This window comes from Protopterus annectens, chromosome 11.part0, assembly GCF_019279795.1.
Source record: "Protopterus annectens isolate FY-2018-M chromosome 11.part0, PAN1.0, whole genome shotgun sequence".
Taxonomy (NCBI): Eukaryota; Metazoa; Chordata; order Ceratodontiformes; family Protopteridae; genus Protopterus; species Protopterus annectens.
Window position 1 is genome coordinate 318,492,273 of NC_056745.1, and position 20,773 is coordinate 318,513,045.

At 38.8% G+C, this 20,773-nt stretch overlaps 1 protein-coding gene across 1 annotated transcript in view; it reads left to right on the forward strand.

The window, feature by feature from the left end:
- Window positions 1–20,773, forward strand: part of LOC122815364 (dynein axonemal heavy chain 3-like) — a 4,921,723-nt gene that overhangs the window by 3,959,737 nt on the left and 941,213 nt on the right. The window contains exon 64 of the mRNA XM_044087818.1: window positions 12,882–13,059. Within this exon, the coding sequence (XP_043943753.1) occupies window positions 12,882–13,059 (178 nt within the window). The remainder of the gene's footprint in view (window positions 1–12,881; window positions 13,060–20,773) is intronic.

A 20,773-nucleotide genomic window follows, 5' to 3' on the forward strand; every position in this document is an offset into this window, starting at 1 on the left:
TGCTGGGGCAAGTGCATGCAATTGTGTAGGTCTCTACACCATGTTTACCTGCCCAGCACTTAGTGCAGATTGCAGAATTCATGAAAGCTAATGAGTTCACACCTCATTTGAAAATTCACAATGCTTAGAGGGATGAATCTGCACTATATAAAGGTAGTCATGTAGGTAAGGAACTTGTATCATAGTAGGGGAGACTGTTTGGATCCAGAGAGCTCTATAATGTTACTTGATTCGAAAACGTGTTGCTACAGTAACCACTTACTTTCTACAAAGGTAAGTTGCTGTTTCTTATAAACTGATGTATTTTAACCTTACTTATTGATTGCATTTAATAGTTTAACTATTGGTTTACTGTCTGCATTATTCTCAGTAGCTGTTGGCATAGCCATATATATCAGTTATTTATTTCCCTTAAAAATTCTTATAATTAATTCTGAATCTGGGAAGCTAACCACTTAGTGCAAAATACTGTTATATTACTTATCAGCAAGGTCAATGTTTTTGCATTATTAGCTCAGAAAAGTGTGTCTGTGATGCATATCTAGCTGCCCTCCACAGAAGAATATCACACACAATTTTCTATTTTTTCTTTATAGAAGTGCATCATTTGTAATTCTGCAATCTGCTACAGAGTTGCAAACATGATTGCCCTTTTATCATTTTTTTATCAGTTTCCTTCTTTATTTGGCAATTATAGGGGGCGATTCTGTGCTATATGATGTATTTTTGTGTATTATAGACAGATGTATTCATAGGTATTTTGGGTGGAGTTAACAATTAATTTGGTTTTAGTTATTTTTTTTTTCCTTTTATGTTTCCTCTCATACAGAGCTATGGCATCCAAGACACCATAGCCCTGTATGAGAATACACATACATGGCTATGAGGACTATGGTGTCCAAGACACCTGCACTTCATAAACTGCTATACAATGACAGGCAAAATGATGTGATCACTTAGGCACTACATTTCCATGGGTCATTCCTCTTAGAGAGAGGCAGTGACAAGTCCTCCTGTGACCATATCTGGGAGCAAGAAGTCAACGATGTGAATCCAGTCAGAGGCCATGGACATACGTATTCCAAAATAAGACATAGGGACAGTGATATGATCCCAGCGGCCAGGTTCCTGCTACTGGATCATCACTGACTGAAAAAATGATGAGTTCCTGTCAACTGTCAGAGATCAAAACAGCTCAGCACAGAGTGTACACAGAATAATTGATGGTGGAGCTGATGCAAAAGACAATCCAAGTGTGTTGACTGCTCAACTTCCAGGTAAGCAATATAATTAAGTAGTTGTCTTTGTTGAGATATATACATATATATATATATACATATATATATATATATATATATATATATACACACACACATACAAAGAAATGGTTAGGATAGAACTTACAGTTAGGGGGATGTCAACTGGACAGCAACGTTTTATATGAGATGTGTCTTTTTCCATCTGGAAAGATAATTGTTTTCTGTTTCTTGTGTCATTTGCTTTGTGATGCTTACCATCCATATTTCATCTCCCTTTTTTATATCTAGGCACATCAGGTTCTCTTTTTGCATGACCACCTGCACATGGTAAGCACACCTTCTATATTCTTATTAAAGTACAAAAGGAAGATGTATGTGTAAATGAAAGTTATTTGTCTTCAATGCTTTATCATTTCTTAATTTTAATATAGATTTTACACAGCATATAGGTTTGATCATTGTTTATTCTGTTTCTCTTTTTTTATGTTGCTTACTTGTTATCTTAGGTGATCCTGCCAGTGGCACTGTGGAACTCCTACCACCTGATGTCAGAGTATCGGCAGCCTCTGATGATAACGGCAACAATGAAGAGGCACAGTTTGGGAGTACAGAGGGTCAGTCTGACACTGATGTTGTTCCTCCAACATCTTCTGCCCTATTTTGGCCACAGTCAGCATGCCTATGCATACCCATGACACAGAGACCTCAGACACAGGAAAGGTTGATGGTGACATAGGTAATGAGGGTAGTGTGGTTACTCTAGTTAAAGAACTGGTTGATTTTCTCCATAGCCATTGTGAGGGTGAAGTGCCACACAGGTGGGTTCGTGGGTGCTCAGAGGATGCCTGCTGCCCATCCTCCTCCTGATGTTGGTGTGTCAGTAGATGCCACACGATGTATGTGTAGGGCTGTCATAGAAGCACACACCTTTTCCACATGGGCTTCAGAAGAAATAGTGTGAGTATTAAACACTATGCATTCTAATATTCAGGATTGCCTGAACCATTTGGGTGACACCTTGGACTGGATGAATGACAGGCAGGATCAGGCAGTGTCTTTTGGGGGATGATCAGCATCCAAGTGCCCATAGAGCATCTACATCATCCTGTGTTAGCCAACATGACCATGCAATATCTTGCTCCCATAGTAGCACTACTTCACTCTCCTTCAGTGATTGTGTTGTCCACACCCAGACATGGTAGACCACATGGTCATGGTCCAGAAAATAGTCGTAATGACAGTTCATCAAGAAGACATCACTCATGTTCAGGTTGGATCCCAAGTTCTAGCCAGGGCCATGGAACTAGCAGTGCACATCTTGGCAGAGGTGGTTCTACTGGTCGGGGGTGACAACTCTGAACTGACTAGTCTACCATACATGGCTCACACCTGTCTGACATGCTAGATGTAGTGCTAGCACAGTGCTTGATTGTGTTCATGCAGTCACACATGCATTCAACAAATACTTGCCCATACCACCTCACACACATGCACACACTACTTATCTAAGCAGTACTGTTAACTGTTATACATATCTTGTTACTGGCCCTGCAAATTGGATATTTAAGGAATAGGTTGCTGTTTTGCATGCACACACTCACTTATTTGGTGTCATGTTTTCCCTCCTGTCACCCCTACCCTGTGCAAATGATGATGACATGCCCTGCCATTTCTTGTGACTTTGGATTGCATAGATGTCTGATGCACAGAGCAGATAGCTAATTCTTGTTTATTCAGAACCTTCCTTTAATGTAAATATATTTCAGAATAAACATTTTTACTCATCATTCATAATCAGTTGTGAATGATTGCTTCTGTAATTGTTAAGCCTCACTGTATTTCTGTTACTGTTCTTCCTAATGCAGTCAAAGTAGATGTTTAAGTATTGCTTAATGATATACTTGTGCAAATGATGCTAACATTGACCTGCTCCTGGTTTATATACAGTGGTCAAATGAAATGCTTGATGCACAGTATAGGGTAAAATCCATAGCTGTATATTGCAAACATCACTCAAGCTATTGCTGACATTACTGTATACCTGCAACATATATCACCTTAGAGACTTATGAGAATTCACATTACAGTAATCACTTATATAACTATTGTTTTTTTTTTCTATACAGGTTCTAGACTTATCTTGTTCCTACTGCAGCTACAAATTTTTTCCTTGGGGGGTTGTCTCTGTCTGTTGCTAATAGAACACAACCATTACATGGTTAAGAAAAGTTGTGAATTTTTGCAGGCATCAGTTTTAATATTTTTATGTGCTCTTATTTTTTTTCATTTAGATAGCCAGAGTTTGTGTGCTATCCTTTGCTTCATAGCCAGAGCCATGGCTTATTGTGCACACCTATGTCTGCCAGCAGCATCTACAGCTGATGATTCTCCAACAGACTCCTTATCTGTATCTGCTGAAGCTGTTGAGTCTACCTGTGGTTCTGCTCCTAGTTGTCCTCATTGAAGCTGTTTCTTGACAACGATATTGTTCAACATGGAAAAGAATGTTGAGTATATCAGCAGAGGTTGCTGGGTCATACTGCAGGGCACCTCCAGATGAGTCTAGACACTGGAAATGTGATTTGAGCAAGCCAAATACACATTCTGTGATACACCTAGTTTAAGTAGGGACATTGTTGTATCCTTGCTTGGTGGGGTTGTTTGGGTTTCTCATGGGTGTCATCATCCAAAGTTCCAGTGCATAACTTGCATCTCCTACTAGATGTTCTTGTGGAATGTCACCCCTAGAAAACCTTGTGTACAGCTCACAGATGTGCCATATCTGTTAGTCATGAAAACATGTAACATTTGAGGAGAGTTTATCCATTAGGGGCATGCTAGCATATCTTCCTCCCTCATCAGCAGCTCTGCCAAGGTCATTCTTCCACTCTTTGAACAATGCTCCCCTCTGTGACCCCAGCTGCTACTAGGAATTGAATGCAGGGAATACTCTCTCCCCAAGGAAATGGACACCCCATCCCTCCCTGTCAGTATCATGCCTGAAATTTTAACTGAACTCGGAAAATCCAGGTCATAGGGCTTTATCCCTCCATTAAATTGGATTTTTTTAAGAAAATGTCTATGTTAAATAATACTGAATTATATTAATGCATCAAAATTCCTCAAAATAGCTTTTCCTTAAGCATGAATTGACCATAGCTCTCAGCCTCTTACTCCAGAATCAAGGAGAAATCAGAAATAATCATCAGAGACATCTTTTAAAATATTAGTACTATTAGGTTTAGTAGCTGACATAATAAGATAACATGAATAAATATGCATTTTGTAAAGAAAAATAGATTATCACTCTAATTATTGCCATTATTTATTAAATGTAATCCACCACCTTTTCACCTAAAATTGCCAGTTTTAGGAGGGATTATGAAGGGGAGGACTCATTTCCAGCAAAATCAAGCACAGTTGAGAGATGTGGAATTAACTGTCTTTAACCACAACCACTATGGTATGAACTTTCTACTTACAGCTCTTAGTAAGTGCTCCATCTTATGAGAGCTGCTCTTTCTCATGATGGAGATGGAAGGTTGTAATCTCATCCTACTCTTTTTTTCAATAAATGATATCGAATCATTCCTGTCCACCCCAGCTACCACCAGCAATGAAAGCAGATAGAACCTTGGTTTAATGTCTTTTCTGAAGGATGACATCTCAGAAGCACAGGTTCCCCATTTGGTACACTGCAATAACCAGACACTTCAGAACTTTCAGCATGAAAGGTGAGTTTGCTACCTGTTGAACCACAAGTCTGTCTTTCTTTTTAATTTCATCATATATTAACTTGTTAAGTGGACTGGCAATAGACCCTCTTCAATCATAAATGAGGCAAAAAGGGCAGGAGTAAATACAGTACATCTGTATGGGAAACTTAGTGTCTCTGACTAACCAGTATGTTTTGGGAAGTGATGAGAAACTGGAGTACCCAGAGAAAATCCATGCAGACATGGGGAGAACATGCAATTCTCCATGCAAACAGAGGTTGTATGTGAACCTCTAATGTGAAACTGTGAGACAGAGATCTTGACACGTGGCCACCAAACATACTTCTGCATTGGCCAGGAATCAAACCTGGGTCAACTGTTTGGAAAGCAGACATGCTCACCTCTATACTACTAGTACTACTTACAGATACTTATTGATGCTATTTCCTCTTGGCCTACATGGTGCTCTCCACAAGAGTCTGACATCTGCTCACTCCCACAGTGCTTTGCCCCAACCCTTAAACCATGCACACAGTCCCAAGTGCCTGACAAATACAATTTCTATTTGTACAACTTGGATGCAAACAACTCAACCCAAGTGCTACAAAATGCATCTGATGGGACCAGTCATGCAGGCAGGCAGTCCCATTCTATGAATTCTGTCATTAACTGTTCATTACAGTCTCCATTGCTGATGGCCCCAGCACACTGCTCTCCAAGTGATCACAAGGCATATGGCTCACAATCATGGCTTCATCCTTCTGCACTACAAAGCCAGCATTCCCCCTCTATCATATTAATATGCTCTGGTAGTGATTTTCATTATATTCTTATCTCAGTCTAGCCACATCTACTTTAGCCAGAATATAGCCTTGACCCTATAACCAGGGGCACTGATTTGTCATTTTTTCTGGGAAATTCCAAACTTGGAATGTCTGAGTATTGGAAAAACATGGGATCTCATGGAATTTGGCATTTTAGGCCTCAGCACTTGTTCACCACAATATGTACTTCTTCTCGTGTTTACTACTTATAACACTGTATGCTTGCTTTATTGTGTTCTGTGCATAGAGTCTGCATTAAGTTTGCATATATATAGATGAAGAAAATTATAGTCAGATTACAACAACAAGAAACTGCACTTAATCATAAGCATAATTCCTAGGTTTTATCTCATGAAAATGGAATTTCATTGTTTTGAGAACCATAAATCAGTGTCCCTTTCCATAACTGATTATAACTTTAATTTTACTTATACAATGGGCTTTATACCTTAAAAATACACCTCTGCCATTGCACAGTACTATTGTATGTTACACCTCAGAGAATGAAGAAAGTCTGGTACAGCAAAGGAATTTTCAGCTTGATGTTAAGCGAAGCTCAATACAAATTATAGGGTGTCTGCTCAATGTCCGCACTGCTTAACTTTCTATGGGATAGAACTTACCCCAGATGTTAAGAGGCATATATATATATATATATATATATATATATATATATATATATATATATATATATATATATATGTATACCTGTATGTATATATATATATATATATATATATATATATATATATATATATATCTATATATTGTATTTCAAACTATTGAACCATTACTGTCTTGATGTCTTGATGCTTTTTTTCAGTGTTTTTACTTTGATTTATTTTAGTTTGATATATATGTATAGGTTCATAGGTAGGTATTAGGCTATTGGCCCTAGGGCCTATATAAGCCTAACCAAAAAGGTACCCTGGCTTTCGCCAGCCAAGAAAATTATTTTCCTGTGCCCCTGTCAAGCAGAGCCACAGAAGTGATCCCCAGGGTGAAATTCCTATTTCCCATCCAATCATCAAGATTTTTCTTGAAGAGTGCTAATGAGGAGCTTTGTTTGACATAGATAGGTAGCCTGTTCCAGAGTATGGGAAGTCTCTGGAACAGGAATCTATCCCTCCAGCATTTTCTGTTTATTGTGGTGACAAAGTTTAGGTCCCTAGAGCATGTAGCTCAGAGGGATTGGGATTTCTTTAAGTAGAGCATGTCCAACAGCTCTGGGTTTGACATAGCTTTGTATGTTAGGCAGAGATCGCCTCTGAGTAGGTGATATGCGACGGAGTAAAGCTGGAGTTTTTTGAGACTGTGTGTAGGGCATCTGTTTGAGGCCAGTAATCCTCTTTGTGAAGTATTTCTGTGGCCTTTCAAGTTGTTGTAGATGTCTTGTGAGGTACATACCAAAAGGGGCGTTGTACTCTATAATGGGTCTAATGAGTGATGAGTAGAGGGGAACAATGACCTCTTTTTTTCTGGATGAGAAACCTTTTGCGATGAGGTGTGCCACGTAGAAGGATTTCCTGACCACTGTGGTGATGTGATTATCAAAGGAGATACTACTGCCCACCTGTGTCCCAAGGTCTCTTATCACACTTTCAGTGTTAAGTAGACTACTGCCTATGTGGTATTTCATGGGTACAGAGTTTTAGCCAAAGTGGATGACAATGCACATTTTGGCATTGAGCTTGAGCCATGGCTTTGACATTTCATGTTTTTTTTCTCCTACAGTGACATACCAAATTGTCTCTTGGAGTATAATTTCTTGCTTTGCAGTAGCCCCATAGGTGGCAAAGTTTTCAAGGATGCTACAGAGCCATGACTTTTACTCAAACAGATTGAAACAGTACAAAAATATAACAAAGAAGTAACTGAGATGAATCAAGCAAAGTAAATTATACAATGTTTAAATACATGTTCAAAACCCAGCAGCATATGATCTAAGTACAAAGAGCTTAGGATTTTGAGAATGGAAGGTGTTGAGCAAGTCTGAACTAGGACAGTGGCATGCTACCTGTCATGGTGATGTACTGCTTGAGACTCCTTACCTCCACTAACAGCTGACAACTATTCTCTCCTATGTTTGTCATTCTCTAAGAGATAGTTGCATACCTCCCTGTAAAGTACAGTGATCTAATAAGATGAAGTCAAAATAACTGCAGGCTGAGATCCTCCACAAAGGAAATAACTAAATCCATGCTGCTTCATAGTGTCACGCCCAACCTGTCATGCTCAAAACTAGGAGAGGCATCAGGCAGAATCATTTTGGTGGTGACTGGCTTCTTCTGTCACATATTTATATATGATTTGAAATTACAGGAGAAAAAAAACATGAAATAACATATCTGTACTAACCGAATGTATCACCACTTTCCTAAGAGCAATGTTTCTACTAAATTTTGTCTTGGCCAGAGCTGCTCTGCAGATTAACTTGTCAGTCCATGAAGTTACCATCACTGATGTCAGCTAACAAGATTTTTCTTCTGGCACTTTAAGACCTTGTGTTTCAGTTGGAGTCATCTGACCACCATTACTTTTAAACAACATACTTGCTTGTATTACATGCCGCGGTGGTGGTGCTGCGGTAGCGTTGTCGCCTCACAGTAAGACGTTGTCCGGTTCGATTCTCAGCTAGAGTGTCTTCTGCGTGGAGACATGTGTGAATGGGCGTACCTTTGTTGAAGGTTGTGCGTCAGGCCTGGCAAGCCAGTACGTAAAAATCAACTGCCAATCATTAGCGGACCGGAGTTCTGCTGTGGCGACCCCTAACCAGGAAAAGCCGAAAGACACAAACAAACAAACTTGCTTGTATTACATGCCTGAAGAAGTGCTATTAAGCACTTGACCATTGTATCAATAAATTTTGAATTATTTTAATCTGTATTTGTGTTTGGACTACATTGAATCCTATACATCTATCTATCTGTATAGTTAGATACAGATATATATGTCATACATATGTGTGTGTGAGTGTGTACATGTGTGATACACACACACACACACACTCACACACACACACACACACACACACACACACACACACACACACACACACACACACACACACACACACACACACACACACACGCACATATATATATATATATGTTTCTCAACAGGATGAAGTGTTTGGGAAAAATATTGAATGCACTCGTTGAATGCTGGAGGTGTCAAAATGAGGGCAATTGACTTTTGTGCCTATAGTATGTTTGGATTTGGGTTTTACTACTGAAACTTTCAGTTATAATGAATGGTTTAGCATCAGGGGTATTTCTGTCTATGTAAGCATTTACTCATTAGAGTTAGAGTAAGGTTAGGCCAAGGAAGAAGAAATATTCAGTGTTGTGTTTGTGTCCTAGTGGATGTGAAGTGTGTCAGAGAGTCTTGTGTGCTGGTAGTCTTATGGAAAGTTTTTTTTTTCTTAAGGAATGGTATAGAGTTGGGGTTAGGGACAGTGCAGGGTTAGGATTAGCCACGTTAGTAAGGAGGTATAGGGGTAAAATCCCCAAGCCCCAAACATCCTTATTAGTTTGTGCTAACCTTTTCCCTAATCATGCCCCTACCCTTAACCCCAGCAATTTTTCTTACTTTACGAAAAACCCTTTCATTAACACTACCACTATTCAAAATGTGTCTGAAGTTAATGGTAGGGTTTTGTTAACCAATCGCAAAAGAAAAATATTTATTTTCATTTTGCAGTAGGTTACAATTTCAATTTGTTGAATTTTTTGTACAGTCTGTGTCAGCAAACAGCTTCCATACTGTAATTTTATCACACTTAAACACTCATAGGTGGGGTTTGTGTTTGTGTGTGTGTGTGTGTGTGTGTGTGTGTGTGTGTGTGTGTGTGTGTGTGTGTGTGTGTTTGCATGCACACATATGAGAGTGTGTATCTCTACTTAACAAGCTGAAATACATTACTATAGGCATAATTCCATTCACCTAATCACAATAAAATGTTGGAGACGTAATCCATTAAAAAGTGGGAAGGTAGTACGGTTACCTGACCACAGTTTAATAGCTGTAGATCTAGATTGTCAAGAGATACTGTGTGCGTAAGAAATTTGCTGAAATATACTACTATAGGCATAATTTCTTTCCCTCATTAACGTTAAACTTTGGAGTTATACCCATTCAGGAAGTAGTTAGTCTGGGGAGGTTTAGTCTGTAAATGAAACCATCAAAATAATTATTACAGCTTTCATTTGTAGACAGTTTATTAACTTTACACTCAGTAGTAGGTATACTCTAAAAGAAAGGGGTTAAGTTTTATTTGCAGAGAATTTATTAGTATATTTATATTCATAAGAAGATGCACCCTAAAAAAAGAATTCTAGGGGAGCCTTCCCTATGCAAAATTAAGTAAAGTATTTAGTGGCATTTCATGAAATAGAGGATACAATTCATGTTTTGGTTTTCAGAATTATCATTTTTTTATTATTATTGCTTTACAGCATAGCTATTGAATATGATTAGAATATGAAAGCATGAAAAAGTTCATTAGATTTGGGTAACAGCAATATTGTCCATTTTCCCTTTTTGTACAGAGAGACATGATCAGTTCCTTTTGCAGCAAAAAGCACACCATAATTGCATTTTATAATTGAATATCCAACTATGTCACCCATTAAATTTACTAGAAAAATGGAAAAAACATTTCAGAGATCCAGCCTTATACTGGTAGGGATCCCATTTGCCCTGCATGATGTTTAGACATTTCTGCTATAAGCGTTCAATTTCCAAGCACTTGAAGGTCACTGTTTCAAAGCCATGGACTTGCACATAGCTTGAGTATGCTGCGGCTCACACTCAATATGAGAGTGGGCACGCAGCTGCCAGTCCTTATCCAAACACATTACTCATATTCAAGTAAGGTACATGAAATAGCCATGAGGTGAGAGCAAGAGGGGGATTTTAGGGTTAAGAAGTTGTAAAGGAGTTGTAGGTTAAGAGAGTGAGAAGGGAGTTATAGGGCTAGGGATCACTCAGAGAATACAGATTTAGGGAGCAGGGTTGAGGTCTTAAGTTAGGGAGCAATATGAGACTTTAGGGTTAGGAAGGGGAAGTAGACTTTTAAGTGTAGTGGGCAAGGACTGAGGTTGGAAACAGGTTAGGAGTTTTAACATTAGATCTAGGGTTCTAGTGGGGTTATACTATTTTATAGGGTTGGGTGTTGGGAGGGCTATGTAAAAATGGAAGATCAGACTAGTGGAAGCTTGAACACTTGCTTTTCAAGTATGTTGCAGCTAGCAAGTGTGCAGTGAACTACTAGCATGCACGTGTCTGTACTAAACACCTTTTAGAATGGGTGCTAAACTCCATTATCTTTGGCTTCTGTAAGGTGTTATTAGAATAGGACTTCCTTTTAATATGGCAGATGCAATACATTTCCATAATATGTAAGCAATGAGTTTGCATTATATCAGAAGTAACTAAATATTATATAAATTTCTGGTACTTACATATTATCGCAACCACATTCCGTCTAATGCAACCACATTCTGAGCAGGACAAGTGGCTCTTTTACAAGTGATTTGTTCCGAGATCATACTCACCTTATTTTTCTGCTTGACAAATGGATAGACCACAAATTTGAAGAGGACAATGTTACCATCCATGTCACCAGCACATAATTTCAGGGTTTGATCGATGAGACGATCATAATTTTGTGTACTGCGTGGGGCTTTATTTGCTCCATGTAGTTGTACTTACAGGAAAATATCAACATTTTTGTCAGCTTTTAAAGGCATAAACAGTTAACGGACAGTGTCAGCAGGGCAGTAAACAGTGGAGGGTTTCTGATAAAGTGCTTTGCAGTGAAGTCAGTAAATAACATTTTACAATGTCAGAGTTCGTATCTTTCAGGAAACACATGCAAAAGCAACTCCTGTTACTGTCACAACAAGTTTGTACATGTTTTATAGCAGCTTAAGGAGACCTTACCAGACTTAACAATTATAAACCATTTTTTTTTAATTCTGCTGGTGTCAGTTGCTGTTTACAGCATGCAGATTTTATTGTCTAATGTGGGACACGACCATAACTTTCCTATGGGGTGCTTAACATTTGCGGAATTCTGACAATTAATTCAACTAATGGTATGCCTTGTAGTTTCAATCGGTACTTACGTGGTTGCGATAATATGTTAAGTACCAAATTTCTTTAGATAAAATTGACATTTAGTAATAAATAAAATAAAAATAGTATTCCTGGAATGATGTCTTGTATAGACCATGCAATGTGTCCCAATCAAAATGACTGTTGAGCCAGATATAAATCTGTAATGATGGTTCTAGCATGATGGTTTTAGTATAATTCTTTGAGAGTTTTACTAAGAACTGTCAAATGGTATCTTGAGATAAAAACCTCTTATACTTAGTTACTGACTGTAGGCTTTATATTAATTTAATAATGAAAACATATGAAGTTGCATTCTAATTGGTTTCCAATGGAGTGAATTATAACTTATTTTCTAAATGAGGAATATGTTTATGTCATGAATGTCAGTATAATGTATGAATTATGTCAAAAGAGACAGTGGCATAGTGGCATTTGTTGTGCCTTATGCATCTGATTACATGTAATTATATGTTCCTTTTTTGATGATAGGTGTGGACAATAAAGTATAAATATGTTTCCCTGGATGTTTATGCAACTTTATTAAAGTGTATGTTTTGACAGGATTTAAATTAAAATGTCTGGCTTGTTTACCACACTTTTAATAAGTTATAGATCTTGCTAAATGGTGTCTTTGGTTTATGAATGCATTAATGGCTGTTTCAGTATTGAAACAGTATACTCTTCAACATATAGCATTAAATGTGGGAATGAGACTACATTTTGAAAGCAAGTGTGCTTTGGTTTACAATTCCAACAATTCTGGCTATACCTGTGGAGTTGAATTTTAATTAGCAAACCACCTTTTTTTGATTAGTTAACTTATGAAGACCAACCCAAAAGAATCACTTCACCTACAAATATATCACCAAATGGGAGTGTATATACAATATAAGCATTCCCCTTTACTCAACAATCTTACTTCAAAGTGATATAGATGTTTTCTTTTACTCTGTGTTTAGATTCTCCCAGCTCTTCAGAAGTTTATTATTGAAAACTTGGGTGCAGTCTACATTGAACCTCCAACGTTTGACCTCCAACACATTTACAAGGACTCCAGCCACTCCACTCCACTTATTTTTGTTCTCTCACCAGGAGCTGATCCAATGGCTTTGCTTATGAAATTTGCTGAAGAGCAAGGTACTATAAAACAGTAGAAATTAATGAAATGTACATTTGTGTCTATTTTTTTCTGTCACTTCCTAAAGAACTCTGAATATATTTCAACATGACAGCAGCAAGGACTTATTATACAATTAGAAAGTGCTATGTTTTGTTTCGTTAATGACACTACTAAGAGTCTACATTTGTTCAATGCCATAGTAGCTGAAAATATAATTGTGTGTGGATTATCAAATTCCATACTATAAGCAGACTGGCTTGCTTCAGGAAAATCCATATCCATTTACCAGCATCCTCACTGATACAACAAGCAGTTTTGCTGTAATGATGTTACAGCAGAACTGAGATTATGTCCTGTCTGAAGAATGTTTTTTATTCTTGCTTGTTTGTATTCTATCAGGAAGTATACTAAATACTTGAGGCAGAAACCACAGCAGCAATATATACAAGCAAGGCAATTTGAAGTAGTATATCTGTAGCATAGAAGTGTACAAAAGTTGATGGCAAACAAGAACAATTTAACCATCTGGTCTTCCCATCTCTTGATACAGTGTACTCCGCTACTCTCTCTGAAATAACTTCATTATTATTTACTAAGAATGAAGGATTTTAAAATGCTAACCACTCGTCTTTAAATTCATTCACTATGCAGGGACCAATAAAACATACAAGAATGCTGATACATAAGTCTGATTCATCAGTCTACCATACAGTGACAACTTTCCCTCATTCAAAACACAACTGACAATCCACCTAACAAACTGTGCTCTTGTAACATACCAGGATTATCCCAACATCCTTCTCCCCTTACATTCCCTCTCTGACTTTGTCATCTATCCTGGCAATAGATAAACCAGTTGGACTAACCAAGATTTTCTCATGTATGTAAATAAATTGTACATAATAAAAATATTCTGTAAATAATTTTAACCAGTACCATATTCCTTGCTCAACATATGTATATTTACTGGAATTAACTGTACTCACTTTAAATACTTTTCCTAATAATCACTCTTAAAACACAAGTAGCATTCTTTAGAAACTAATTTAACCTTTATATTCTGCTGTTCTCCTATATTCCTCTATTTATCCAAATAGGTAAATATGTGACTAGTGTAAAGTTATAATGAATGAATGCCACAGATATACAGACTTGTTTCATGATTCCGTTTTATGCATTATTTTATGTTTCTATTTTTATGACTCTGTTTATGTATTATTATAACTCTGGAGCTTTTCTCAGCTGAAGACGGGCTCAATGTCCAGTGAGACTTTCCTGGCAAAAAAGACCCCAGGATTAATAAAATCTGTGTAAGCATAGTGTAGAGCCTACACAGAATGGTATCATATCTGTGTACACAGTTCTCCCTCAGCAACTTGCCATGCATCTTAATCATGGTGCATTGCTAAGGGAGAGACGAAGAACATGGTTATTGGATCGGTGTAGGAAATGTAGTCTCAACTGTGTCTGCACATGGGTAAGACACTCCCCACACTGTCCAATTGTAGTATATCAATTTCTTTTTTTTAATTTAAAAAGCATGTTTGTGCAGTGCATAGCACAGCAATGCTAAGTGTGACCAGGACACCTGACAGACATCTAAAAATAGAAGAAACCAGATGCATTTAATGACTTGCTTAAGTGTCATGTTTAGGCATAGCTGAGCAGGTTTATGCAGCATGGTGTGCTGCTCAGCAGTGCTTATAGGTAGCTCAGAGGTATGTGTAAAGGTATAGCAGAATTTCCTATATCCACATAGCTAAATGGGTAGAGTTACAGCCTCATGAGTAGTATATGCAAGGTCTGAATACATGGAAGGAAAAATAAGCATTTATTTTTGAAGTACAAATTATGCCAATTATTTTAAAATTCTGGCCTACTAAGGTCCATTAAGCTCTGCTAAGACCTGCTAAGCACTACATAAACACAATAACGTCTGAAAATGTTTATGCACTGCTCGGTTCTGCTTGACTAGTTTACACACCACAAAGCACTGATAAGCATATGGGTCTTCGGATTTTCGCACTGCTCAGCTGAGCTGGTTTGTGTGCTGCTAAGCAATGCACTGCATTTTTAAATGTTGCCCAATGGCATATAAGGGTGGGAAAACAGTCTATATTAATCCCAATAGGCAGGAATACAGCATAATCCATTAGGAGTTCTGTCTCTGAAGGATGCTATGGCAGGCGTTGGTGAGAGTTCACGCTTTTGGGCACAGAATTGAGGCATCCTGGAGTCCAGGGTCATGGTCAGACTCCTTGTAAAAATCCATGAAGGCCAGCTTCTGCAGGGAAGTTACCAGGGCTCAGAGTGCAAAGCAGAGGCCAGAGACTGGCTGGCAAGGGACTTTACCAGTGCAACTGGTATCCCCCATACAGATGAGCAGTGTCATCACCACCATGATGACCTGAAGAGACATAAGGGGGATCTCTTGGACACCTGAGTCCAAGAATTTTGGGTAGGGGATGTCTCACATGTATGTAAGTAGTTTTACCTCTGTACCACCAATATCTAATCTGATTGTCTGCTAAACTGGTATGCATAATGGGGTTCTTCTCTCCCAACAGCTGCAGAGGAGAGGGCTCGCAACCTCGAGGCATATGCTGGGCACTTGGCCAAATTGCACCATGAGTGTGATGAGTACAGATGTATTATGCTAACTATAGTCAAATAAGCAAGGAAGAGTAAAGCATTAACTGCAATTAGGTATATACAGTGAAGATTGTATTACAATGAATGTGGACTTAGATCTGCACTGCAATAAGTGAATACTGCCAAATGTAGTGCAATAAGCAGGGAAGAGTAAAGCATTAACTGTAAGAAAGTATTTACAATAAAGTTTCTAGTGCAATAAGTGTGGAATTAGAGCTGCATTGCAACACCTGCATAATCACAACTGTTGTGCAATAAAAACTCAAAATTATTTCAGGAACTACATGAAGGTATATCCAATAAAGTCTGTTATGCAATAAGTGTGGAAGTAGAACTGTTTTGCAAGAAATTAATTATGACAACTGTTCTGCAAGAACACATCGACCAATACCAATACCACCAAGGTAAATTGTGAACAGCAGAAATGTCTTATTTTAACCATTGCAGTTGAGCTATATGTATTCAGGCTGTCGATTAAGGTGCTGTAGTCAAGCATAACAGTGTAATAGCTGTAGACTACAAATATAATGGCTGCAAAATTAATTGTTTAATATATATATTACCAGTCAAGGCTGATTCTAGGCCACTATTGTTCACAAAATGCTCTGTCATCCACAAACAGCAGGTAAGCAAGGTATATGGGTGAGGTAGCCCATGTCATGATCTGATATTGTTTGTTGACTCCACAGATATTTAAACCCACTAACACTATATTGTGTACACCTGCAGCCTATATGGTAATGTACAGGTTACCTACTATCTCTGTAATGCCTATACTTTATGCATGTGTGTTCTACTGTCACTGCAGGCTAGTATAAAACTGTAGTAGTAGTACTGCCAGGTCATATTTTGTTTCCAGGTAAGTTCTAGGCAAATAGTAATCAATCAGTGTTCAGCAGTGACTTAGAAAGCTCAGTTTATTAAATTCACTGTATAAAGTACATTTTGGCACACACAGACCAAGGTTCGAATCCAGTGCTAGGTTTCACTACATAATTCTCTTTCCACAGGAACTACAGGTAAATGACTGAGGTAGCCCATATTATCAGTAAATAATTGTGTGTTTAGGTGTCACAGACTGTTTGAATCATTAGCAAGAATGTGAAAATACAGCATAAAATAAAGGAAATAAATAGTATTAAAATAAAAAAGTGAAATAAGTAACATGTGTATTCTTGCTTGATATGGCTGTATGCCTGGGGTGTCTGTAAGAATGTTTCTGCAGCCAATTCATACATGCCATGCAGATGTCTCCTGCAGTCACTGCTGTTGGGATCTATCCCCATGCTTGCCGAGTAAAGCATGATAGTTGTTTAGTTTCTGTACTGTACACATACATGTCTCTCAAGTACCACGCTGTCACGTAATGTACTTAGTAGTGTGTAATCCCTCTGTCATAGGTTTATCATCAACATGATTACCTAAACAGCAGAGTATCAGTACATCAGCCCACAGTACACCTTGGTAGGTATAGAGGTCCACCTGATGTGCACATGTTCTGTGTAGTTGTGTACCCACAGTTATTACTGTTTGGCCCATATTGTCTCATGCAGATAACTAGAGAAGCATGTACATGCTACAACAGCAATAGGGGACTTGTACATATAATGAAAGGACAGACCTGTAGAGTAGATAGTAGTAGTACTGTTGTCAAGTATATAGCCAATAATAATACTAATGCCCTGTGTTTCTCTCTTTTCCCACCCCTTATCTTCATTTATTTATTATTGTTATCCATTGGTTATGATTCACTATTAACATATGTTGTTACATTAAACTGTATTTTGGGGCATGTATTTATTAATGTTATGTATTATAATGGTTGCATATTAACATATCTTGTTGAATCACCTATTTTGTTGGCCTTATACCATAACTTTTACTGGCATGCTGTTATACTGACAGTTCTGTTATTTATTGTTGTGTTTCACATAATATGCATTGTTAGATACTTGGGTTATTTCCACTATTCTGGCATGCTGTTATTACTAACAATTTGTTTTGTTTATAACTAACCTATATTTATTGGTATACCTCCATCACCATAGCACATCAGGGTAGGCTGGTTCCCGATGATCCACCTACCCTTCCTCAATTGGCTGTGGCACCGTGTCCTGGCATGTCTGGGACCCAGGCCGGTGGTGCCCCCTCTGTTGTCCCTGCACCACCTACAGCATCAGCTGAAACCACATCAGGGGACAGGACCCAGCCAGCCTCCCCTTGGGAGCAGTGGCGGAGGGCTGGTAGTCACCCAACAGCAACTACTGGCCATGGTGCAAAGGATCATTCATTGGAGCTATGAATGTCACCTGTGCCAGATTGAGGGCACACTGGCCAACCTAGTGTGGGAGGCTGGTCCTGGCACCCAGCCTCCAGCACAGCCACTTTTGGGGCAGTGAAGGACCAATGTTGACTGCCCATGGGTGGGGACCTCAGTCATGTTGCTGCCATCTGGAGGCACATGCATCTCTGATTCTACAACACCCTCCCCATCCAAGGTGTTTATCCATCTCATGTGTCACACACCGCCCCTCTCTGCTGTCTTGTCTGTCTGCTATTGCATCCTCTCCTACCCATCTGACCTCCTCACATGTACCTATGTCCCTTCCCCAACATTCCACTCTCTCTCCTTAAAAAAAAAAAAAAGAAAATGGGCACCTGTCCCACAAAAAAATATATATATATATATATATATATATATATATATATATATATATATATATATATATATATATATCCACATCGCCCCATACAAAGCTCTAAAGCTCTCCATTTCACACACATGTCCACTGGACACAACTAATGTGGTCTAATTGGGTTGACAACACATTTATGTTGTCCTCACCTGTATCTCTGGGGTTTGAGAGTCCAAATTAATTTACAAAATCTGTCAAAATGCACAGCTGTTGCTGAACAAGAAATGGATAGCTATGGTTCTTTCCAAAACCCTCTGTGCACATCCCTACCTGCTGTTCACTATGTTTTTCCCCCTGCTTGCCCCCATTTCACCACTGTCCTATCACTCCCTTTTTCTTTATGTATTTTTAGTGCGGGTTTACGCAAAGCACGCCGCTTTGCTTAGCTCAGCTTTAATGCTAACATGTGTCTATTTCATTGCTACTCACATGTAGAGAATAAACACCTCTCCCAAGTTTCAAAACTGGACTCATCTCAGCTGTAGCACAGTGCATTAACCCACCCTGCTACATAGGTTTTAAGTTACACAGGTGTTTCCAGCACTACATACTGACTGCTACCTACTGTCACTAAGCATGTAAATGATATATAAAAGGAATAGGAACAATAGGATTGTACCTTGGACCCTAGTGCAATAATACACCAGTGGGCAGCCAAAGACATAGTAATGGATGTATATGATGCCTGTCATAAAAGGTATATGTGCCCTTTTATCAGCAACTTGTGGAAAGACACCTGCTAAGGCAGCAATGGCAAAGTACATGTACAACCAGGACCCTGGTGCAGAAATACAACCATATAAAGCCACGCACATGCTCATGGATGTAGAAATGTCTCTTGCAGCCTGTATATGTGCATGTAAATCTTGCAAATACACATGTTTTTGCAGTGTTTTAGTAGCTTAGTCTGTTAAATGCCTTGCATGTAGTTCGTTTTGCCACACACAGTCCTGGGTTCGATTCCAGTGTTGTGCCACACTTCACTTACATTATTGTGCAGACAGCAAGTAATGATTGTGTCTTGCAGTCTTAATCCCCACAGTTTACTGTTAATTAACTGCTACCCAGTTTTGCAAGATAAAGGCCTGCAGGCAAAGACACAATGCAAATATCCATATCACCTAACTATATGCTGTCTACCACTCTGTTATTCACACTGTTGCATAACAGACGTATCTTATGCACATGCCCCAATTGGACTGTATAGAATACCCTTACCCTGCTTCTGCCATAATGACAGCCCTGACACAGCTGCCACAGTTACACCTACAGTGTGCTGTCTAACAAAGTGTTCACAAACCCCCTATGTGTTGTAGGTTGCAGCAGCAGCTGCAGCCTGTAGCATACACAGCTGTATGTAAAGGTAGCTGCTACAGACCTACCATAACTCCCAACCCCCTAGAGTAAGGGATCCAGACACAGCCATACTTACTGGGGGGCAAAAGCCCAGAGATAGGGCATGTTCAACAGTTTGCCCCTACAAAGATAGTAGGAATAATAGCTACTGCATTAGCTTGCTTATTCTGGTGGGTATGATGTGTGACACTCACTTCTCTCTTCCCTTACTGACATCAGCTCACAATGTTTGTCAGTGAACTGTCAGATGAGTGCAGTGTTATGGTACACTGACCAAACATATGAGGCAAAACTGTGCACATACTTCACAAATCTCTACAGTGGACAGTAGTTGTACTTACCCTCTGTGATGCTGTAGTCTCCACACCTCAGTAATGTCCATCTCAAACAGTAAGAAAAGGGCCAAGACCTAAATGAAGGCCTTATATATTGCACTATGGTGGCATGTCATTGGCTACTGATACTGCAATTCAGATATTTTGGCTGCAACTAGTAATTCTGAGCCACTGACTGGTGCAGAGGCAATTACCTGCTAATGAGCATTACCTTCAAAAGGCAAGCAACTAGTGATGGGGAACAGGTCTGTATGAGATTTCAGTCACACAGACAGTGTATTTTACAAGCCTTTCCAGAGAAAAGATTAAAAAAAGGAATTCTACACTCCACCAGGTATGTAATAGATGTCTCCATATAACGTGATGCAGATGGAAGGATGGAGGTATGGGGAATAGGGAGTACAGCAGCAGGCGTGTCATAGATCTATGGTATTGAGATGTCATTGATACTCTGCTATCCTACACTTACAGGCATGACTCAAACCTGTCCCTGCTTTCCAGCACATCTCAGCTCTGTTCCTATCAATCCCTCCCACAATGGTCTGCTGTTGTAGGAAAGCTAGTGGATTACACACAGTACATAGTGACAATAACTAAGGGTGTACACTTCTGTAACATCAAATGATGTACTGCATGTCACCTCCTCTCATTCTTTGAATGTCACATACATAGTTCTAACACTGTAAAAGTGT